General features: G+C 34.5%; 2 protein-coding genes across 2 annotated transcripts in view; one reads left to right on the top strand and one right to left on the bottom strand.

Moving 5' to 3' along the window:
• NDUFAF2 (NADH:ubiquinone oxidoreductase complex assembly factor 2) overlaps positions 1-15,260 on the bottom strand; it is a 122,492-nt gene extending 107,232 nt beyond the window's left edge. Inside the window, 2 exon segments of the mRNA XM_033109885.1 lie at positions 15,060-15,117; positions 15,119-15,260. Coding sequence (XP_032965776.1) covers positions 15,060-15,117; positions 15,119-15,187 — 127 coding nt within the window. The 5' untranslated portion in view covers positions 15,188-15,260.
• Positions 15,261-17,682: 2,422 nt separating this feature from the next.
• ERCC8 (ERCC excision repair 8, CSA ubiquitin ligase complex subunit) overlaps positions 17,683-25,161 on the top strand; it is a 35,742-nt gene continuing 28,263 nt past the window's right edge. The window contains 2 exon segments of the mRNA XM_033111066.1: positions 17,683-17,783; positions 21,716-21,817. Coding sequence (XP_032966957.1) covers positions 17,719-17,783; positions 21,716-21,817 — 167 coding nt within the window. The 5' untranslated portion in view covers positions 17,683-17,718.

Genomic DNA, 25,161 nt, shown 5'->3' with positions numbered 1-25,161 from the left:
AAGTTTAAAGCCTCAAATGGGGCAGAGGAAAGCTGAAGTACTATTAATGAAATCGTATGTGGCAAATGACCATTCAATCTACTCACCTTTCATTAAAAAGTAACACTAGAGACTAAAGCTCTTTGAATCGCTTTGCTCATCTTTTTTGGGGGCAGATGATTAGCGCATTTTCAATGCTGAGCATTGGATCCTTCAACATGATGAAGATTTTACAATACTTTTTAGCAATCATTTATGACAATTTTACTTGTTTTCTTCTATCACGTTGTCTTCTAATATTTTTTATTTTTCCCATCAAAAATCATTATGCAAATTCCAGCCAGAAAAGAAAAAAATTCAATCGGGAACTCTCATTATTATTAGCTTTTCTGATTTGTAAAAGGCAAAAAACAAACACATCATACAACAAAGCAAAATACAGGACATCTAGTATTTTTGAGAACTTTCTAAATAGTTCCAGAATAAAGATTCTGACTTCACAGCAAACATTTTCTAAATTAAACTGTATTTGATATGCTCATATTGAGAGCATTATCCCTATGTACTCCAGTTATCCTTTTCTTTAAAAAAATCAAGGTGAAATTCACATTAACGCTATTAAAGTGCACAATTCAGTGGCAATTAGTACATTCAAAATGTTGTGCAACCACCCCTTGTATCTCGTTCCAACACATCTTCATCACCCCAAAAGAAAACCCTGCAGACATTAAGCTGTCACTCCCTGTTCTCCCCTCCTCCTGCAATCTGCTGTTTCAATGGACTTATGTTTTCTGGATATTTCATGTAAATGAAATCCTTTTGTGTCTGGCTTCTTTTATGTAGGACAGTATTAATACGTTCATAGGTTCATCCATGTTGTACCATGTGTCAGTACTTTATTCCTTTTTATGGCTGAGTAACAGGCCATCATAAGTATACAGCACAATTTGTTTTTCCATTCATCCACTGATGAACATTTGGGTTGTTTTCACCTCTTGTGCACTGTGAATAGTACTATTAACATTTGCATGCAAGTATTTGTTTGAGTACCTGTATTAATTCTTTTGGCTATATACTTAGAAATAGAATTGGTTGATCATATGGTAATTCTATGTTTAACTTTTTGAGGAACTACCAAATTGTTTTCCAGAGCAGCTGCACAATTTTACGTTCTCACCAGCAGTATATGAGGCTTCCAATTTCTCTATAGAGTCTCTATGTCAGTTTTTATTTTTCATTTTAGTATTACAGCCATCCTAGTGGGTGTGAAATGGTATCTCGTTATTTGATTTGCATTTCTCTAATGACTACTAATGTTAAGCATCCATTCATGTGCTTGTTGGTCATTTGTATATCTTCTTTGGAGTAATGTCTACTATTCAAATCCTTCACCCATTTCTAAATTCAATTATTACTTTTTTTCATTTATTTTGGATACTAGATCCTTATCAGATATATGATTTGCAAATATTATCTCCCATTCTGTAGGTTGCTTTTTCACTTTCTTGATAACGTCTCTGATGAATAAAAGTTTTTAATTTTGATAAAGTTCAATTTATCCATTTTTTTCTTTTGTTTACTGTGCTTTCAGTGTCAGAACTAAGAATCCACTGCCAAATCCAAGGTCATGAAGATTTATGCCTAGGAGTTTTATAGTTGTAGCTCCCACAGTAGATGGTTTATTTGGAGTTCATTTTTGCATGTGGTGTGAGGTAGGAGTCCAACTTCATTTTACAAGTGGATAGCTAATTGTTTCGGCATGATTTGCTGAAGAGACTATTCTTTCCCCCACAGAATGGTCTTAGCACCCTTGTTGCAAATCAGTTGTGCATGGAAGTGTAAGTTTATTTCTGAACTCTCAATTCTATTCCACTGGTCTGTAGTTATCCATTTAAACTATATTTTAAGTGCTCAAAGCTTAAGTACAAAAGAGTTTGGGTAACAAACACTACTCCAAGATCTCAGTTTGATCTAAACTTTCCCACTAAACTGATGACATGCTTTCTCACTCATAGCAACCATATGGGTCACGTGAGTATACCTCCGTAGGGATGATACCCTGAGCTGGCCCTGATTTTAAGCACCCTCTTCCTGGAGCTGGCTGGAGGAAAAATGGAGATTCTGTAAGTTTTCACAAATCAATTTCAGGTATCCTCATCATAAACTTCTGTGGCATTGAGACAGCACCACCAACCTTCCTCTTTGTTTAACTGATCATCACCAGGAACAGAAGGGCGTAAAAGAAGAAAAAAGACACAAGCTTCTGCTCTCAGGAGATCTATAGCAATTGTTAGCAAAAGCTAATACACTTGAACCAGGTGACTAAGACGTCAGTTTACCACATACCTATAGCCATCTGCAACCATTGCTAGTAACCTCACAGCCAAAAATACTGTGAAGATTTCATTGGAAATTGTGTGAATGCTTACTGTTTGTGCAAATGGAACTCGTGCTCTATTGATTTACTAATTCAGGAAATAGTACGTGGAAACAGGCAAATGAAAGAAGTGAAGGGGTAAAATACTATTTTATGTTAGCTCCAACTTTGAAGCTACTTGCAAGACTCATTTTCAAGATCGTTTTAAGGAAGAAAAGTCTTAGGAATTATTTTTTTATTCCCATATTATGAAAAATATAGGAAACTGTTTTTTTTCCTTTTTAAAGCTTTTTCACTAATCTTCTAGTGGCTAAAACATAATCTAACTAGCCCTAATCCACCAAGTCTATTGTTCTCAACAATGAACACTGTTAAGGGATTTATTTATAACTCACAGAAGAATGACATTAAAAGGTAGACAGAGGGTCATAAATTCTAAAGTGTAGTATGATCATGGAAATATCCATCATTTTTACTTTTAAGAGGGAGGAAGGTAGCCTCTTTGGTGCCAAAGATGCCATTAGAATTAAATGCTGCTTGAAATTTACTCATGAGATATCAGAATTCTGCTTCTTTCCTCATATCCTCCAGAGAAGCAGAACACTTATGAGAAGCAACCGAATCAGTCATCTGGCTGGAAGCTGTCAGCCCTTGTGTTAGGTGCTGACAACACTATCATGAAAGAAAGCTCTACCCCAGGGTGCCCCAGGATGTAAGAATCCCGCTTCCGTACATAAGAGGCTTTCCGAGGTTATAGGGAATCTCTTCTGAAGGGTTGTACATAAGAAAATATTCTACCTTCTGATAAATGGTTAGGTAGGTGATGAGGGTCATACAAGAGGGAAATTGGACTTATTTCACCAACCTCTTTTAGGTGGTATATTTCTTAGCACATCTTCTTCTCTTCTTTCTCTTCCATGTCTGAACATATTAGTACCAAGGATACCTAATACTGAGTTGAAAAACAAGAGTCTAGAGTAGCCTGGACCAGGAAGATCAGATTCAAAGGGCAGAAGAAGGGTGTGGGGGAAGAGTGGGGAGGGCCACGGCGGGTGAAAGGGCTGCTTTGTAAACTAAACATGCTTGCTTAGCTCAGATGTCCGTCACCTGGGGCAGTACTTCTCAAACTTGAACATGCATGTGAATCACCTGTGGATACTGTGAAAATGAAGATGCTAATTCAGTCGGTCTGGAATGGGGTCTGAGATTCTGTAAGGATGTACAATAGCTTGTATCTGTCATAGGGAAAGAGGATTCTCAGGGAGACACCACGAGGGCTCTGAACAAAACTACAAAGTCTACCTTGACCATTCTACTTCCTTTCCAAAATGTCTCTCCCATTTTATGGCTCCTCATTTTTTTTGTATCTAAAAAGTCTTCCACCTCATAGAGGTAAGCCTCACAAGTAAGAGAGGAAGATTCCTCTCTCCTTAAACTACTAAAACAACTCCCAGTCTTAACGGCCCCTTTAATCCAATTTGATACTATTATCCTTAATGGTTAAAGTAATCCAGATTAAAGTGAGAATAACTTTACTCCTTCAAAGGGGCACTTACATTTTAAAATATTATCAACCTATAGTAATATCCAGTGGGGAGACTGTTATGTGGAAAATATTTTTGAGATCTTCTGCTCCTTACCCATCTGGGGTACCATGCCATTATTTCCACTAAACTTTAATTGGTCTGCTAGGGTTTTAAATACATAGAATCTATATTAAAAACATGTAGCCTCAAAGCTCCTGATTTCACTTCCCCTACCAAGGTAAGTGGCTTGTACTTCACAGTATACTAAAAATACGATACAATGCACTGAAGTACTCAAAATTTTAAATCATAAGTCTCTGAGTACTACGGGTCTCCTATACTTAAAAAATCTCATTTTAACAAGAAATTATCTAGCAAAAAAAAAAAGAAAATAAGGGGACTTAGGAAGGTTTGGTAAAAAAAACTTTCCACAGTTAGATCATGGGAGGGAAGCCAGAGAAAGGTATCACATACGGTGTGGAATGTTATTAGGAGAGAAAAATGGGATTTCTGCAGAAAGAAAGGATGATGGCGGGGATCAGTGTTGAGTAACATTATCTTTCACTTTGGAGGGAGCTCATGACTCAAACCTTTAGAACACTTTCATGGTTTACTCGATAGCCTAAGTCTCTCAACATTCATTCATACTACTCATAGGATAAAAATACGTTTTCAGCATGTGTGAGCAAATAAAACTTTGTAAGTTTATTCCACAAATTTATTAAACAAAAGAAACATTTTTTAAAGGTCATCAAGCTACTATAGTTCCAAATCAGCAGTAATTTCTTATTGCTGAAACAATTTGTTTGGAGTTTTCACATATCCAAAATGATACATACTATAATTGAAAGAAAAGTTTTTTATCCTTTCAGTATCAGTTTCTTAAGGACACAGTTAAATGTTAATGATCACAATTGCCCTTATTAAAATTAAAGCTTTAGATTTGTTGGTTTACTTATTCATTCATTCAAGATTGTAGTTGCTCCAAATGTTCCTGAATATGTCAGCTTTTTGACAATTTAAGCAGTAGCTACAAATTTAATTCTGCTGGCTCCAAACCTGACCCAGATGCATGTCTGCGACTCCCAGAGTTTAAAAATTTGACTATTTTCTATTCCCAAAAAAGATATAGGTGGGTGTCACTTATTGGCTGGAAGTCAAAGTACTTGGTTGCCAATAATTTAGCAGGACACTTCACAGGTGGCCAGTGAATAAGCTTTTCTCCAAGATGTTAATACCTCATTTAGAGGCTGCTATTTTAGACATTTAAACAATTTTGTTCTTGCACAAGCATATAATTAAAAAATATAAGGAGGAGGGAATCCAAGCACAATAAAGGTAAGAATAGGAAGGGAGATACTGAAAGATTTTATTTGTAAAATGGTGGTCATTAATTCAAAATTTTTTTTTATTAGTTGTAAATAATTGTGCTTAATTCTTTTATTTTCTAATTAAACGCTAATGCCATATCAACAAGTTATCAAGATTTATCTTTCAGCTTTTAAATCAAAAGTAAGTTATCCAAAGAGAGTTCAATTAAGTTTTTAACTCCAACATTAGCAGCTCTAATTTAACTAGACAAATGGTTATATAGTAGCTGACTAAAATCTGACAATAGCTTTGACCCATTTTCCTTTGTTATAATTTAACCAATCGTTTTTACAGTGTTTCCAATGATTCAGTTATTTTCTACATTTGGACATCCTGCATAAATTTGGACATCCTACAACTTCTTAGTGAAGTCATACACAGTTATAGGCATATTGCACAATCGAGTCAGACTTTTTAAATGAGTTTCAAAAGAGTCTGATTGGAAACTATACTGCAATCACCAAACCTCTGTGTTGATGGACATGTTATAACACCATACTGGGTTACTATTGTTGGTACGTGTCAACGCTTCCATTATAAAACCTTGCTGCTGTCAAAGTTTTGTGAACTACCTAGGAAGCCTGATTTGGTTCTGATAAATAGAAGATAATTTTCATAAGAAAAACATATAAAAAGCTGTAAATGTAGCAAACATGAGATATACACATATATAAATAAAGTAATAATGGCACTAAAGAAAGTTCAAATGGCATAAAAGAAGAGTAATGTATGTATTGCATGGAGCATACTAATAAAAAACGAGCATAGTACAAAATCACGTTAAAGATCATTTTTGTTAAACTATACTGGGAAAATATAGCCTGAGTTCCAGGAGCTTTGGGCCAGTAACAATCTCTTTCAGATCTCAGTTACCTTATCTATAAATGAATAAAAATACCCATTCAAAAGGCTCTCCAATTGGCATCTAGGAGGAAATAATAGTCTTAAAAATACACACACGTATATACACAGAGACAAACAAGGTTAAAAATTTAAATGACTTAATGATTTCTTTACCTTTCTTCTTCAAGCTGGTTATGTGGTTTCTAATATAATAAAATCAGAATAAAAGCATTTTAATTCTAATTTTCTATGGAGTAACTTTCGGTGTTTAACAAAGATAGAAAAGAAAAAATTCTGGAACTATTTAAATTAGAAATACTTTTTAATATAAATTGTGCTAGATCATTTTTACATTGCTCTTTGGAAAACTGCAATGCAAAGTCAGTGCTCTCATGTGGAAAACTTAAAAATCAAGCAAAAGAATCTGAGATTCAGAGGGGGAAAAAACTTTGTAAGAGTCATGAAGGAAAAATATAAGGTGTCTTATTAAAAATGGATTTAGAGATGAGTGTGCTGTCTTACCAGCAACCACTTTCCTTTGGTACAGACAGTTGAGTGGTCAAAAGAAGCCTTGAGAACAAGAGTGCTTTGGAAAACACAGAAAAGACATGTGAGATGAGTGCCTACTAATGATATGTTTCAAATATCATTTGTATTCTGTTACTCCATAGTCATGTCATTAATAAAATACAATTGCATGAAAAAGTCTGCTTAATAAAGGCACAAATTTTACCATAGATTTGAAGTATTCTGCATGTGTTTTAGCTTTGATAAAAGTTAATTTTTAAAAGTTGTATTAACATGTACATAAAATTTAAATATCCCATGTCTAAATTTAACACCTTCTTAATGGTTCATAATTTTATTTTTGACCTTCAATGACAGTGTATATAAATCTGTATTTGAGTGGCCAGTTGGCTCAGTTGGTTAGAGCGCAGTAGTCATAACACTCAGGTCGCCAGTTCAATTCCCACATGGGTCAGTGAGCTGCGCTCTCCACAACTAGATTGAAAACAATGACTTGACTTGGAGCTTGGGGCCTGGAAGAACACTGTTCCCCAGTATTCTCCAGTAAAAATAAAAAAAAAAATTAGGGGGAAAAATAAATCTATAGTAATATATTAAAAAATAAAAAAGAAAATGTCTCTATTTGATTATATTGTTGTATTTATTTTACGATTTTGATCACCTAAAATACTTGAAATATTTCATTGCAAACTGGATCTTAGTATACAAAGTAATTTGTGAAAATGACACTTCTAAAAAATAAAGTCTACTAATTTTAAAGACACACACACACACACACACACACACACACTCTTCTAGCAAATGCCGGTACATAGATGATATTCAATAACTATTAAAGAGATGAATGAAAGTGGCGGAAGGTATAGTACATAGGCATAGAACAATACATCTAATTTAAGAAGAAAACAAAAGGTATTGGTAGGAACAGTCACTAAACGTGGGTTCATTCCAAAGGCCTCAGAAATAACGTCTTAGAAAATCAAACTTTAGAGGTAAAATAACAAGGAAGTCTTTTAGGTTTAATGTGAAGCTATCTCATGGGCTTTATATTTTCACTACTTTTCTCTTCTTTTTTCTGCTGCTTAAGAAAGAGAAGCAGCACAAGCCCTGGAAGGCAGGAAATGAGATAAGGTAAGCCAAAGTCTACCCTTGTGGAGTCGATTTCTTTAACAAACAATTACAATTAACAAACAAATTTAACAAACACTAACGAAATATCTAGTACATGTTAGGCACCAACATAAGTGCTGAGAATAACTCCCCATTTCATTCGGAGTAAAAGCTCATGTACACTGCTATTTCCTCTGCTTGGCGCACGCTTGCTCTAGATATCTACTTAGCTAACTTCCTCATCCCCTTTAAGTCTGTTCAAAATGTCACCAAGCTACCCTACACTAAGCTATCCTAACTATTCCCTTAAAAATTTCAATCCACTCCCTACTTCCAGGACTCCTGATACCACTACTCTGATTTTTTTTTCCTTAGCACTTACCGTACTGTAACAATTATGTAATTTACTTTTTATGTGTACTTTTTATCATCTGACTCTCTTAGCTACAATGTAAGCTCAAAAAGGGCATGGGTTTTTGAGTATTCTTATTTGATATGTCTCAAATGCCTAGAACTGTATGTGGCACACAGTGGGTATTCAATAACTGCCAGTCAAATAGATAAACAAGCTTTCCTAAACACCTGTTACAATCCAGACATTGTCCAGAAGAACAGAATTACGGAAATAGGTACAAGAGCATAACCTATAATACAATGGGGGTCATATAGTACAAATTCAACACTTAGAGAATGGTGAATTCTATGTGAGGGTTAAAATAAGTATACTGACTATATTTTCAAAAATATTGCCAGTGAGGGGAAGAAAAGCTCCAGAGGTATTTAAGTCCAGGAGTTACTCGTTGACTACATATTGATTAACAAGAGTAATCTGAAGTTTCCAGTACACACTCAGGAAAGGAATAGTTTAACATAATAAAAACACTTGTATACAAACTTATAATAGTATTCTACATTAAATATCTACTCAATATTTTAATCCCTACCCACTCAACACAACCTCTTTATTATAAGTCAATTTCTCTAATTTTCCAACGTTTACAAACATAGCATCAGTTGAATACAGAGTGAAATTGCAAATCTTGCAGAAGATGGTTTCATGAAGTCTATGAAAGTGATATAAAATTACAAGAAAATAATTTCTAATTGAGGTGGCCAGGATAGACCAATAAGGATAAGAACAAGAAAGGATATTCAAAGAATAATAGAATATTAATCAAAGATTAACAAAAATCCTTAGAAAATTTGATTAAGCCCTCAAATTATACAAAAAGGACTTTTTTCTTAATCCTACTGAAAAAGATAACTGTGAAATAAAGGATGTCATATTGTGCTATAATAATTTTGCCAGAAAAAAATTATGTAAGAAATCAATATTTGATTAATTCTCAATTCTATTAAATAGCTTATAGTTAAAATTACATTATACACTTTGTTGAAGATTTTAGGTTTCATTTTTCAACATAAAGAACTAATCAAACTTTCTCTCTCTCTCTCTCTCTCACACCACACACACACACACACACACACACCCCGCACAAAACCTCTACCACCATCAAAACAGCTTTTTTCCTAGAACACTTCATTCTTAAACAGGTCATTTTAAGAGGTCCCTTTTGAGTACCTTCTGTCCTCTTTGAGGGTGAGCAAACAATGAAGATGAAAAGATGGAAAATGAATGAAAAAGAGAGAAGGTGACTTTCAGAGCAAAGCCTGGAAGGAAGACTGGTTCAATGTATGTTTAAAAAGAATTATGCTTTTAATAAACAAAACAGAAAATAAATAACTTTATACGATATACTTAGCAGAGGAAAAAGAAAAACTTAATTAGAATCTCTGGCAAAGGTGCAATTTGTCACTTGGACCACAAGATGGAGACACTAATCACCTAGAAGGCAATAAAGATAAAAGGAAATAGCTTTTTTAGTGTTAAAGTTACAAAACTTATTTTTAAAAATAACATATACATTCCCAAGTCATTCATAAAAATGTAATTTTTTCTAACAATCAGATAATAAAGTCTGCTATATGGTTCTGAAGATAATTCTCTACTCAACCCCATTCAATGGTCAACTCTCAAAAGCGAGCATGTTAACTTGATTTTGTAATTCTTGTAGAGTAACTAACACTTAGAAAGTTCTCAAATAGCAACAGAAATGAATTGTTGAACTGAATAGTACTTTGAAAAGTGAGACAGATAAGTAAGACAAGTAACAGTTTCATCTGATTGACACTGACGCAGAGAAACTGGGTTCCATGCACATAACACAAATGGAGTTCAATCATTAAAGGCCTTTATGAATCAACACTAGATATATTATTTTTCCTCGTGTGTTATAATAATTCCACAAATACAGTGAATCATAACTGCTAGGAATAGTGTCTAATTCACAGTATTTAATAATACTAATTATCATTATCGTCATTGACATTATAATTCTTAATGTAAAGCAATTATGAAACCCTCAAAGTGGACAAGTACTTCTTTTCTCTTACATGAAATATTTTCAGTGTCAGTTAGAAACAGACATAACATAGCTTAGTCACTCACTCATTACTAGTTTTCATTTCTTCTCAAAAGGTCCCATATTTCCCTGGCAGAGAAAGGCAGAATTCAAGATTAAAATTGCTAAATTCATTTCAAAGCGAGCATAAAGGATTGACATATATGACTGTAACACATTTCATCCCCATTTTCTCTTGGATGAAAGTATGACATAGATGTGGTTCTACTAGTATGAAACAGAAACGTAATCAAGAACTACAGGAATTTGTTGGTATTTTTCCCTTCACTGAAATACATAAAGTGTTTAAGTACATGCATGCATATAGACACAAATTAAGAGAATTCAATAAGCAACTGAAATAGTCTCAGACGATAACACAATTAAGAAATGAAATCGTAAAATGAAGATCAAAAAATTAAAAGTCCAACCTTCAGACAACCCTGAGACAATCCATATAAAAAGTTTATAATTATTATTTTATATTCAACCAAGTATTTTCAAGTAAGTTCAACTTTTTTGAGATGTCCCTAAATACAAGGGAAGTTTAAGCTAAAATCGTAATAGATTTTAGGATAGTCTATGAATTTCATGATGTCCATGGTGATGATTATGGGATCACTGACAACTCAAGACAGAAAATTACTTACTGTTGGAAAAATTATATGTATAACTTTTAAAAATTTTTGGTCAATTCTTTAAAATAGAATTGCCACTTACATCATTGTGCATTACTGACTACGAATAATCTGTAGTGTCATTTTAAAATCCTTGTCTAAAGAATTAGCAGTTTATAAAGCAGTAATGCAGGGTTTATTTGGAGGAAAAAATATAAAGCCAATTATTTTAGAGAAAAGGTTCCTTCCTCAAATTGGCTCAAAGAAAAGTACCTGATAAAGCAGCAATCAGCAATATTTTAAAACAATGCTGCCACCTGCTGGAAAAATCTGTAATGTCTTCTTGATTTCCCTATCATGATCTTCCTATTACTGACAGAAACAAGATACACCTTCTTAATAATTTTGACCATTTAATTTATCTGATTCTTAATAACTACATCATAATTGAGTGTTAATTCATTACAGTTTTCAGTATATTTAAATACAAATAGTTTGAGGTGACATCATCAAAAACAATGCAGCTCTGTAAGGACACCTAACAGTGGATGAGGCAGGTTTTAAATTATCAGATGATGATATACTCTTTCTGAAATTAGGCTGGGTATCTTAACAGAAGTTTGATGCTAGCAATAAAACTAAATTTAAAAGATCACTGACTAGCCTCCATCCAAACAGGAACCACACAAGAAGTTATGGAAAAGATACCTTCATTTCTAATGAGAAGAATAGTCTTCTCCCTGAAAAATAGTTGGGCCCATTTATCATAAATAAAATATACCTTAATCACCCGTTTTAAACATTTTACAAAACTACACTATCATTTCCTGTGGTTTTAAAGTTTTGTTTTGCTGTTTTTGTTTTTATAGTTCTGGGCCCATAAAAATCTCAATTCATTTAACAGCTGTTTTTTGAGTACCTACTCTATACCCAGCCACGTATACATAAAGCTCATTTAAGTATTCAGAAATGAAACAATCACCCATGTTTAATATGAGGATAATAATCCCTAGTTATATGTTTGTTGTAAAGACATGAAATAATCAGAGTTAACAGTCAATGAATGCTATCTACCATTAATGTAGCTTTACTAAAAAGATTGGAAGGTATGGGAAGTTGAGAATAAAAAGGAAGAAAAATGTATTTCTAATTTGTTACAAACAAAATATGTAAAGTTCAGTTTAAAATAGCCATTGATTCATGTCTACCTCATCTATCTTTCCAATCCCATTGAATTTATTAAAGAATTATAAGGAGGTATGTCGCTATACTGGAAAACAGATAAAGGTACTAATAGGCCAGAAGATGGGAAATACATAAAATGGATATGTTTTGCATAAAGCAGTGCTGAATAAATATTTGTCCCATGGTAAGATTAAATAATGTACAGGATGAGTTAGAAGGCAAACTCAGCAGTGCGACTGGCCTGTGAACCAGCACAGACACATAGGCCGCAATGGGAAGAATCTAAACGGGTTTCCCAAAAAGAAATACTGAGAAAATCATAAGCTTAGCACAAGAGGCCTGAGAGCAAGGGGCAAATAAATGGTAAGGGTGAAGTCACAAAAATTTGGAAACGCTACCAGCGCTCCCACAGGGAGGTCTAGTTGCTGCCAATATGAAGGGCTTGTAAGATGTCACAAAATAAGGTAAAAAAAAACAAAAACAAAAACCTCTCAACAATAGCATGTGCTAGGTATCCCAATGGGCTCCTTCCTCATTTCTCGTAGGCAACTATGATTCTGACCTGATACTAACATTAAGATTCCAACTTGCAGGAGCTAGAAGTGAAGGCATCCTGAGGACTTAGTAAAATTCTTCCAGAGAAATTCTACTAGAGCCCTCTGAGAAGCGACAGGCCTATAGGCATTCACTCAGGTCTCACTTGGTACAGATAGTCAATTTCAAGTAAAAAGAGGGCTATGCTGCAAAAGGCATCTAAGGAGGGTAGTCGGGAATAAGAAAACACAAATAACAGAAAACATAAAAAATCAGATGACTGAAGTAAGATTAAATGTACCACTTTATTACAACAAATGTGAATGGGTTAATGCTATTATTTAAAAAAAAAATTATCTGTGGCACTTACTCCCCAAAAAGCAGGGGTATGTGTATGAGAAAGAGATATGGGGGGGGAAAAAACCAACATAAAGAGAGAACATTTAAATTACAAGAGGCTAAATACATATTAGCAATCATTATGTAAAGACTTTGGAACTCAATTTATATACTAAACCTGCAAAAATAAGTAAACAAATCAATCATTAAATAAGAGCATTATGGGACAGCCAAGAAAATGAGAGGGACAGGATAATGTTAAGGAATTGTTCATATCTGTGTGATGATGGTATTATTATATTTAAAAAACATTAAATATTTAATTTGCATTTAAGAGATAAATACTATAATGTTCAATAGGTAAATTGACATGAAGTTTGGTATTTGCTTCAAAATAAGAAAGATGAGTGGGGGTAAGGCAAAATAAAATTTAGCCATGAGTCAACAACTGTTTGAAAGTGAGTAATGGGTACATGCCAAGTTTCTTTCATCATTCTCTTTTACTTTTTATGTTTGAAATATTTCACAATTCAATAATTTAAAATAAATAAATGAATAAATAAAACACACGTGATTCTCAGGTTAGACCAAAAGGTAAAATCCAACTAATATTCTTTTTAAAAGGGAGGAACAGAAATGTTATAAAAATAAGCTTCAATTTAAACAAAATTCAGTTATAGTTAACAAACCTCAGTTTTAAAATTACACCTTTAAAGTTGGCTTACACTTCTGATTTGGCTTTCCCAAAGTGTTTTAGAACTCCATATTCAAAGGTCATCTTTCTTCTTCTTTAAGCAAAAAGCACAAAATATAAATTCAGGAAATATTAAAATATTGTGTTTGACACAATGATAATCCAAATATATGTGAGTCTAAATATACTCACATAAATTCGAAATATAAATTGGCAGTGAATCCTTTCATGAAAACCTTAGCATGAATTTTTGTTTGCTCACAATTTTTATAAATGTACAATGCCTCATTAAAAACTGAACAAAATTTAAAAATTTAGAATATAAGATTTTCTAAGAAACTGTTGAACTTGAAGAGATTTATTTATTAAAAGGTGAACAGTTTGAAATCACTGCTAGTGCCCTAGTGTAAACAAAAGATGCAAAAGACGAAAAACCTAATGAAGGTTATACAGTTTTCAAAACTATTTTCCAAAAGTAAATCTACATGATGAAACATTTGTCCTGCACTCTAACAGCAAGCATTACTGTTAACGTTCCGTCAATTCCTATCCCTGCCTTGCTCTCAATCGATTCCATTTAGAGAACATCAACTAAAGCTCAGTGTTATGAAAAGTAACAGCAGACTACTACTTGGGGAGGACAAATACTCTGTCCGTGATCCCTCAGTTACTAGGTATTAAATAGGTGTCAAAGCTGAGATTCTACACCATGCCTTTCTGACCCCAAAGTCTGAGATCTTTTGCATCGCAGTGTTGGGAACCACACAGAAGAGGTTATGACGGCTGCTACGAGGTGTGATTTCAACCAACAGGAACGTCACCTAACTCCCAAATCCACTGCAAACTTCGCACGCATCCTACACAGAAACATCACGATCAGAGTCAGGCATGTTAAAGTGAGTTCATCGGGGTGGTAAAGGTAACATGCAGCCTTGTGGGGATCTCTTTTTCAGACTGTGCACGGACCTACTGCTGATAGGTTTTGGTTGCAAGGAAGGTTGACTGCATGGGCCAGCCCTGGAGGTTGCTGAGAAAGGTCAACCCCAAGCAAGAAGAAAGCAGAGACGCCTAAAATACACCTTTTCAATTACCCCACTCCGGCTGGATGCAAGCGGGGCACAGGCCACCTTTCTCCCCCTCCGAGGACCTCGGTAGAAGACCTCCGTGGACTTGTCCCCGTCGCGTCGCCCAATGGCAAGGACCAACATTGGGGAGACCTCCGCTCGCGTGGTTGTCGGCGCCGGGACTAGAGAGGTGTGTGCCGAACTCACGCGGGCCACGGCCGGGCGCAGGGACCGCGGACACAAACCCGTCCGGGCAGCGGCTCAAGGCCGCTCCGCGAAGGCCATCAGAGTGAAGGGGCGGCGGGTGAACAAACCGGGGCTGTCCCTCAGGTTGACATCACAAATGTCGCACGTTGCATTAGTTAACGAGACGCTCCCACTTTCCACTCATTTACTGACCACGCCACCGCTGCTCTCGCTCTCATCTCACCTCTCCAATTCTCGTACTCCGGGATATAGTAGTATTTGTTCCCGAACTGGTCTGTGCCCCACTTGCTCCTTCACTTCCTTTGACAGCACTCTCCACAGGGCGCGGAACAAATTCTGCGACAAACCCATACCCGCCGCCTTGGTTCCAGCGCGAGTAGCAGCAGAATCCGTCGCTAATGTAACCAGAACACCCCAGCCGCTGACCCCGCCTACCGGCCCAGAAAAGTCCCCTCCAGTAACGGCGATCACCATTGGTCAAATGGCATCACTGCTCTACCAATGGAGACTCTGTTGTTACAGCCCTGTCTCTGAGTTTTGTCATGGCGGCGTCCAGACCTCTACCCAGTTAAAAGAACGGGATGCTAGGGTTTTGTCGGCGCGACAAACCGGATTGGACGACCCTCTTCGCCTACGAAGAGTGGAGTCCACACGAAGGTATAGGAAATCTTACTTTTTTTTCTAACAGGCCAGTTAAAATTTGGACCAATGGCTGTGTTAGGCTTGTCTTTCCCGCCCTCATTATCACTTTCCTTCCACCAAACCCGGCTTTCCTCTTCTTTGAGAACACGTACCAAAATTCCTAGCATATACCAAAATTTCAGACTCCCAGAAGGAAAGCAAGTATTTAACATACAGCAAACTACTTGTTTGCTTCAAATAATTTAGTCACACTGAACCATTCTTATCCAGGAATGATGGGAACCCCCCTGAATTCTTAGGAACCAGGCAAGGCCCAGTCTTGAAAGCAAGCTTTTCTAAGGATAGCAGTCTCAGGCCTGCTATAGTAACTTTTTTTTTTTTTTTTTTTTTTTTTTTGCACACCTTGTCCCCTTCCACACAAACTACCTGCCCCTTTTCCCTTCCTCTTACCCCTCCTAGTTCCGGAACAATTTCAGTCCTCAAGTTTCAGCTTGGACAGAGGTAGGCTTCCAAACACGGGTAGGGATTAGGCTGGCCTAGAGTGATTTCAGAGCCTGAACAGGTTGAGAAAGTAGTCTAAGTGTGGGGACTGACAAGCTCAGGTGATAAAGGTGTTGAAGGAGCAGAAATCAAAGCCCAAGCCTAGTGAGGCATCCTTGTAGGAGGAGAGGATGGTAGCGTGACGGGAGATTAGTTGTGTACAGGGGGATTGGTGAAATAAATAATTAATGATAACGGGAGGCACATTTCCCACTGGTAGAAAAGGACTCAAGGAAGGGATGATTAGCACACGTTTGTATGATATTTTTTTACTTGTTACAAGAAGCACATATTACTGGTATAATTTGAATAACCAATAGGAAACGATTTAAGAAGAATGGAAGATTCAATAGAAAAATGTGAAAAATTATTTTCTGGTAGAATATTGAAGCTCAGAAACGGCAGGACAACATAATGGTCTGGAGAAAAGATGTCAGCGTTCAGATACAGTTCAGACAATTATTAGATGAATGACCTTGGACAAATTCTTATGTCCTTAGTTTTATAATCGGGAAGCATTTAATAATACAACCTACCATCTAGGAGGTCTCCCACTTATTATTACCACAGATTGCAACGTCAGCAATAGTAGGATCTTAATTTTAACTGTTGTTGTTATTGATCAATGTCAGAGAAGTAGTAGTTGTTAGAAAGTTGTTGGACTGGATATTTGAACCTAAAGCAAAAGTGTCTTCCAGAAGACAAAGGGCCATGTATATCTTTAAATCAAACACTTGATGCTGCTAAAATGATTTCCACAGTGCTTTTAATTATTAGTACTGCTACTGTCAGTGTGTAAAAGTATCAGTTTGTACCTTTTCTAGCACTGTCTATTGTTATTTTTTTAAAAACTGATAATTTGATAGGGTAAAAAATTTCATCTAAGTTAGCATCATATTGATTAATAATGAATTTAAAAATCATTCTGGTTAAATTAATGTAAATTCTTTTTAACATCCAATAGATTAAGACAAATTTTAATAGTTAACATTCCCCAGGCACTTACTATGTCCGAATAATTATAATGAGCACTTTTTAATGTATTCACTCATTTAATCTTAATATCCTCACCAGAATAATGATGCTTGAGTTATGGAATATCAGAACTTCATTTGTCTTAATTTGTGAGAGTACTTGTTCATCATTTTTATTTGTAAATATTTAATTGGTTTTATTTAAATGCGCCTAATTGTTGAACATACTCATTTTGTATTTACACCTAAGGCATAAGAAACACTCTTGGGAATTTTAAAAAAATACTGTTGTTTAAGCTTTTGTCCCACTAGGTGTCCTCAGTTAAGTTTATCAGAATTTAATTTTTCATGAAAATTTATCTCTAAATATAATAACTTTAATAAATATTTATTAAAATAATACTTATTAAAATAATAACTCAATAAAATATCTTTAAATGAAATTTAAGATAATGCTTCAGGATTAAATTCTTTACATGTCATTGTTATTGTTTGATTTTTTAAAAATTGTGTAAGGTCTTTAAAAATCTATAAATATCTTTGGATGGGTGATAGAAAGAGATCTAAGCATTACTTGCGATTTTTGTACTATATGTAATCCTGGTAAAGTAAAGGACATTTTTACGTTTAAATTACTTTCTTATTATTTAGTTTTATCTGTTTCCCCCACTTAATTTTTATATTTTCTTAAAGGGTTTTTGGGACTGGAGTTAAACAAAGACCGAGATGTTGAAAGGATCCATGGCAATGGAATTAACAACCCTTGACATTGAACCTGTGGAAGGGAGATAGTAAGTTTATTATATTTATACATTTTTTCTTCTAAGTGAGATGCAGTAAAGTCTTGCTTTCAGATTATGTAAAGGTTCATAAATATTAGTAAAAATATTAAATTGTAGCATTTTAATCTGATACTACTAATTCAAATAAATACAGAACTTAATTCCTACAAATGTTGCCAGATAAACATTTCTAAACTACTTTAATATACATATATTCATTTTTAAATCAGCAAACTTTAAACTTCTTTTAGATGGAGAAGGCTTTTAAGTGCTGGGGTATGTAACTGTAGATGCTATTTTAAAACATAGTTGCTATTCTAAAGGAGTCTAATGGGAAAACAAATATGAAATATTTTAGAGAATTAAGTTTAAAGCAAACCAGTCTTTGAGTTCCTCTTGGTTTTTACCACTTTATGAGCTGTGTGACTATGAGCAATTTACCTAACTTTTCTAATTCTTAGTTGCCTTAGCTTATACAATGGGAACAATAATACCTAACATGTTTGTTGTGAAGATTCATTGAGATAATATATTTAACATGATTAGCATAGGACCTGACATATAAACGGTTTGCACTGCTATTAATCAAAAGTATTATCACTTATACTTTCTCTTCTTCAGTATATTCTCCACACAGTAGCTGAAGTGCTTTGAAAATGCAAATCCAATGTGCTATCCCTCCACTTAAAACTCACCTTGACTCCACATGACTGTTACAAGAAGTTTAAAACTTTCATGTAGTCCATTAATTAGAACAAGTATAAAAGTAACTAAGAAAAAGTTTATCATGTCATATTATGTTTAGCATTTGCCCACAAGTTTTACAATTATAATGAGGTTATTATTACATACATTAAAATAACCAGGGAAGATTTGATAAAATCCTACTTTTATTTCCAGCTTCATGGTCTCACCTAATAGTATATGAGCAACAGGAACAGTGAACAAATTCTCACTTTAACACATGGTTAAATCTAAAAGATGACCAGCGATAACTCTTTTTTTTTTCCTGAACTTTCCAGGCTTAACATAACCTCCTATTCAAAGACAGCTGTGGCCATTTGCTTATCAAATAATGCAGACATGAACAGCAAGGGATAGCTGATTAATTTCGGTGTTGGGTACTGGTGGAAAAAATACTCAGTACTGCTTCTGCAGCCAGCCATTTTGGATAGTGATCAGTTGTTTGACCTGTGAAGTACATGAAGCCGGTAGGCTACCAGGTGGCAGTGTCAATGAGAAATGTGGGAAATTATAGGTTATATATGCATGAAATGTTGTGAGAAATACAGGCTGAAGAGTTTTGCAGAGCATATAGAGAAAAGTCAAGATTCTCACTAAAATGGTTTCTCTCCCTTTATTTCATGGTCAAAATCTACAACTATTTACTTCATTGTTTGCTGTACTTTGCATTAAACCTTTTTGGCAGAAAAGAAAGAAATAAAAAGGAAAATTTATGTCTAATGGAAAATTATATACTAATTTTTTTTTTCTTAAGAAAATCAGTGCACATGAAACTTGCTCAAAATAGTTAATATTTATCAACCACCATGAAAGCTCTAAAACCAGAATGGAAAACAGAATACACAGATCTGGTAAAAAATTTACTTTCCAAAGTTAGGAATTATTTAAGAGAGCTACCTGAAAAATAGTATTTTAAGAGGTGCAACTTCAGAGTACATTTGCATTCTGTAAATCTTGACTTTTCTTTTGCCATTACAGTATTTTTTTTTTTTTTCAAGGAGGGCACAGCTCACTGTGGCCTAAATAGGTATCGAGGCTGGCATTTGGTGTTATCCAGCACCATGCTCTAATCAAACTGAACCTAACCAGCCGCCACTTTGACTTTTATACCTTCAATTCTTCTAAGTTAATTTCATTCATTTTTGATACAGGTTATTCTTGTCCATGTAAAATGTGAAGTCATATCTCCTTAATTTACTCTTAACAGAATAATAAACCTCAGAGTTAAATAATCTCCGTGCCATCATATACTTCAAATACAGTTGGTTAATTCCAATAATAATTCAGTTTTCTCACCCTATTAATGAACTCAAAGGAACTCATTCTTTTTGGAAGTCATTCTAGCAAAGATGAAATATCTGGCATTATTGTAAATACCATTCAAATTCAGTTTAAAAGTTCCACTTTGAAAATATTTGTTTTTTGTTTTGATAATACATGTAGTGCCATAGTAAAAAAATATATATATATTTCACAAAGTTCATATATGAAGTATAAATGATTTCGGAATTGATTATGGTATACATGAAACTTGTATCTGTCCAACAAGGTACAACATTTTTACCAACCAAAATAAAAATTGTAGTTGTTAAAATTTACAAATATTTCTCTATATATACAATTAGAGTAACAGAACTACAAAATTTTTGTAATGAAGTCAACGTTGAATATATAAAAAAAAAATACTTCAGTGGTATTACTGCTATCTTTTTTACCGCCCATCATCAGTTGGACTTCAGAACTGTTTGAGCAAAAGAACTTTGAAGAACTACTTTTAATTAACCTAGTTGTTCTACAAATTGGTATTGGTACTTGGACATGCTCCTAGTTTCATGGGCCTTTTGTAACTGATTCACAACAAAATGAGCTTGTACCAACTCAAGAAAAAAAATTAGATATAAAAGAAAACGTTTCAGAAATGAAGATTAAAGCATAGGAATACAAGCAAGTAAATCAAGAGAGAATTCCTTAGGTGAAGGTAGAAAGGAGGAAATTCTTTAAATAAAAAAGAAGTGGAGAAAAAAGGATTCAAGAGATAGGGACATATGTAGATAATAGGCAAAGGAGATCCACCTGTACAGATAGTAGGTATTCTCAGAGAAGAAACCCACAGGTGGAAGAACAGAATAAATATTAAAACTATAATCCAAGGAAACGTTCCTAGAATAAATAAGATCTGAAACTATATGTAGGGAAAGAAAATCATATTGTAGCTTGACTTTGGTTTTGGGCTTTATGCCCAGAGAAATGAAGTTTTCATTTTTACCTAAGATGTTCAAGGAAATAAAATGAGTCAAAGATTTTATATGCAGTCAGACTGATTTTCAAGTACAAAAGGACAGAAAAATTGTCAATAACATATACAAATTCAGGGAACGTGGTTCTCATTAGCCCTTTCTTAGGAACCTACCAGAGAATAAAATCAGAGAACCAGAATGAATAGAGAGACAGCAACATGAGGATTAATGGCGAGCAATAATATTAGCAAATAGCATACTTTAGTAGATATATAAATTGGTAGATCTGTCTTCCCTACTAAATTTTAAAACTCTGGGAAGAAAAGAACCATACATCTGTCTTGTTCACAGTTGTATTAGCAGAGTGCCTGGCATTTGTACTTCTCAAAGTTGAATGAATTGAGTAAATGTGTTTGTAATAGAGGAGGAAAAAAATCTAACATTTGTTGTTTTTTTGGCCAGGTACTATAAAAGGAACTTGCATATTTTATATTTACATCAATTTTATGATGTAGATAAAAATGTCCCCCCTTTTCTAAAATGTTGAAAGGCTTAAATAGGTGAAATAACTTGCCCAGGATCAGATAGCTGGCTAGCATCAGTAATAGCTGTCTGTCTGATTCCATTTTCCTTTAGCACAATTATAATTAGGACATTTACTATATTTTGTAACATTTTACTTTGTAGTAAGAAATATCTTTTACCATCTTGTTTCTACTGTCCTTTCTTTTGGTATCATGAAGATAAATTTTAAATGATCACGGCTGAGTCTTTCCATATTCATTCTTCTACAAATATTAGATTAACCACGATTTAGTTTATTGAAATCTATATAATGAAGATTTAGTTCGTATTTGTGGGCATAACACATACGGTTGTTTATAGATTAGTTAATGTCAGAAATGTGTAATCATAAGTGAAGTACGTAAAATAAATTGATACTAACTTTTTCATTATTAGCATGTTATCAGGTGGTTCAGATGGTGTGATTGTACTTTATGATCTTGAGAACTCCAGCAGACAACCTTATTACACATGTAAAGCAGTGTGTTCTGTTGACAGGTGTGTATTAAAAATGTAATTCATGAAATTATAAACAGTTGAATGTTTTTTTTACATCAAATGCAAGTTGAAAATAGCAGTCATATGAATGTCTCAAGCAAATTGTTCAAGTAATCTATTTACATGAATAGCCCTTGACATTTTCTTGAAAATAATAACTGAAATTCAGGTATATATGTTTTTAACATGACTTTCCCCAAACAACTTTGACATCAATTTCCAAAAGGATTTTATTTAAAAACTTTTAATGATGTACTTTTTATTCTATACCTACATAGCACACCTCAGTGACTAATTATAGTTTTTAGTACCACTTATATAAGATTCATTTATTCGTCTTTCAGCTCATTCTAAACACAAATTAGATTTTTCAACTGATATTAATAGAACAAAAAGATTAATGGCTAGAAGCAATAAATATACTGGCAATCCCTTACCAAACAGACACACACATGCATACATAGCCTTCTTAACTCTCTACTTACTTACTCAAAGCTTCCTAACTTAAAAGTATACCTCTCTTTGTCTTGAGTTTTCTGACTATTCTTTATTGTCTTTCCAGTCTTGTGATAATTATTTTAAAATCTTTAATAAAATGTTTTTGACTTTTTTATAATTTGTTTATAATGGTCACCACTTAATTCTTTCTTTCTTAATTCTTTCTTGTCACCTGTATCTGATCTGATATCGAGCAGAGCTTTGAATTTACAGAGAAAATAGGTGTTGAGAAATGCTTTCAAGAGGATAAACCTTCATGAACATTAATATCAACAACTACTCTGTATTAGAGCTCTTCCCAAAGCACTAGAATAGGTGTGTAAGTCCATGAATATTTGTGAGGAGATTTATGATTGTTCTTGGCCCTGGGGCTTTATTTTGGAATACAGACTCGGGAAACTTTTCTGAACCTCAGATTCTTACAAGGTTTCTGTGAGAATTAAGTATCTTTCCAAAAGCAACTTGGAGACTATAAAGCCACTGTGTAAATGGAAGTTAATACAATTATAGAGAAACTTGGTACAAAACAAAATACTACCTCAAATATTCTGAAACTTGGTTTCTAAGAGGCTTGTACCATTTTATACTCTCCACTCCTACCAAAAAAACCAAAAAAAAAAAAAAACTAAATTCTAAGTGTAAGACATATTTAATTCATTTTTATCTTATTATATCTTAGCTAACATTTTTAACATTGTGTGATTTTTTTATATAGCAAAATAGTATTTTAATGTATACCACATGCTATATAGATAATGTTTCTCCATGAAGGAGCTGCTTTTCTGGCGTATGAGGTCAAGTAAATGCTTAGTGCATCAATCTTTGCTTTACTATGATTTTTCTTCTTGAATTCAACCCTGTCTTTAAAAGTATGACTTGGAATGTAATGGGGCATATAGTGAGCATCTTTACAAAATGAGTGAGCATATTTACATCAAGGACTTTATAAACTAACTTGAAAAGATAATTTCAGTAAAATCATTATTGAGTTAATGTGGCTTATGATGTTCCCTGATATTTATGAGTTTTGGCTTTACTCAATTGTATTTGTTCTGGAGCACCAAAACGATTCCTTTCCTCTACCAAAATTCTTATTAAATGTGAATGAGATAACGATCATACATAGTAAAGGAATAATTACAATATTTTGTCTTATTTTAAATTTTAATTTAAAATATAAATGAGCTTTTATTTGTAATCACTACATTAAAGATTTGTTTTATTTAAAACTGGGAAATCTCTATAGATCAAGATTCTAAGGAGCAAATAGAACTCAGTTGTGCTTGTCTTAAGCAGAAATGTATTGGGAAGATAATTAGTATCTCACATAACTGGCGGGAAGGGGTGAAAATCAAATGTAGAAAATGAGCACAAAGCAAGAGAAACTAGGGTAAAGAACACCCAGTCGAGGTTACACCAAGGAACACTTTAGTTTGAGTTCTGCTGCATGTCACCAACACTGACTCTCCACTCCACAGCTGTAAATCATTGCTAACTATCCCTGGGACTCACGTTACCAGCTTGGAGTTTGAGAGTCCCAGGCAGGATTGATGAAGCCCACGACACAATTTTCCATGCCCTTGCTGCTAAGGCGAAGGGAAAGAGAATTTCTGGAGGAGTCCCTTGCTTTCTGTGACAAGAGTTTAGGGTCCCACCTCTCAGTAAAACAAGGGAGATTCCCCCAAACAGGAGGAGTTTGGGTGCTCAGCAGCCAAGAAAAGGACACATGTCTACCACAGTCGACGCATTTGAATATCCAACATCCATATACACCTTTCTTCCCATTCTTACTCTTCCTCTAAAAATACAAACAAACAAAAAACAGTTCTAGCCTAACATAATTCAATATCCACTAAAATGTATCACCAACCAAAAATGTATCACCTCTTTCCCTAAAGGGTGATGACCGTCGGGCTATTATTCAGTTACTACATCCGGCTCCAGTTCAAGATAATGTTCATTTTTCCAGTAGTTTTTACATGATCTTATGTCAGTAGTATACAAACTGTGAACGCAATTGTATAGTTAACCTATATAAAATAATGGAGGTAAGAGAGAAGAAAGGTGAAATTAAATGAGTTAAAATAATATAAACATATACATGACATAGAAAGAAAGGACATATGGGTAGGCACTAGAGTCCTTGTATTTTTTGTAGCTGTCTCAAGACCAGATCTGACACTTAAGACTTCCCTTTCTTCATGTTGTCATTCTTCAGGTAGCACCACAAGTTGTTCGAGGTCCTTTACCTGTATTGTGAGCCAAACCTTCACCTTAAGGAGTCGGAACTCATGATGGTCTTGTCTGCACAGGCTTGCAGTAATCTTCTGATGACTTTTATCGTATTCTGGAAAATTTCTAACATACAGAAGTAGAGAGTAGTATAGTGAGCTACGTACCCGTTAGCCAACTTCAACAACCGTCAATCATAGCTAATCTTGTTTCATCTCTACCCCATCCACCCACTCTGAGCATTATTGTGAAGCAAATCCAGAATCATATCATTTTAATCAGAATTATTTGCTTGTATCTCTAAAAGATACTTTTTTATAACCATAACCACATGACTCACATACACAGTAATTTCTGATATTAAATATCCAGTAAGTGTTCAAATTTCCCTCCATTATGTCATACGTGTTCCTTAAGAGCCAGTTTGTTTTGAAGTCAGATTCCATGAAGTGCCACACTGTGGAGCACCGGTTCAGAGCACGTGCTGCATCCTTCATGCCAGCACAGCACCCTCACCAGATGGTGGATTGTAGCTGGTACCATAACTGAGTCGTTCAACAGACCGTGTTTCTATGGTGATGGGTAACATACGCGTGGCGAATCCAGGGTATCTA

This window comes from Rhinolophus ferrumequinum, chromosome 7, assembly GCF_004115265.2.
Source record: "Rhinolophus ferrumequinum isolate MPI-CBG mRhiFer1 chromosome 7, mRhiFer1_v1.p, whole genome shotgun sequence".
Taxonomy (NCBI): domain Eukaryota; kingdom Metazoa; phylum Chordata; class Mammalia; order Chiroptera; family Rhinolophidae; genus Rhinolophus; species Rhinolophus ferrumequinum.
The sequence above is the reverse complement of the archived record's forward strand: the minus strand, read 5'-3'. Positions and strand labels throughout refer to the sequence as shown.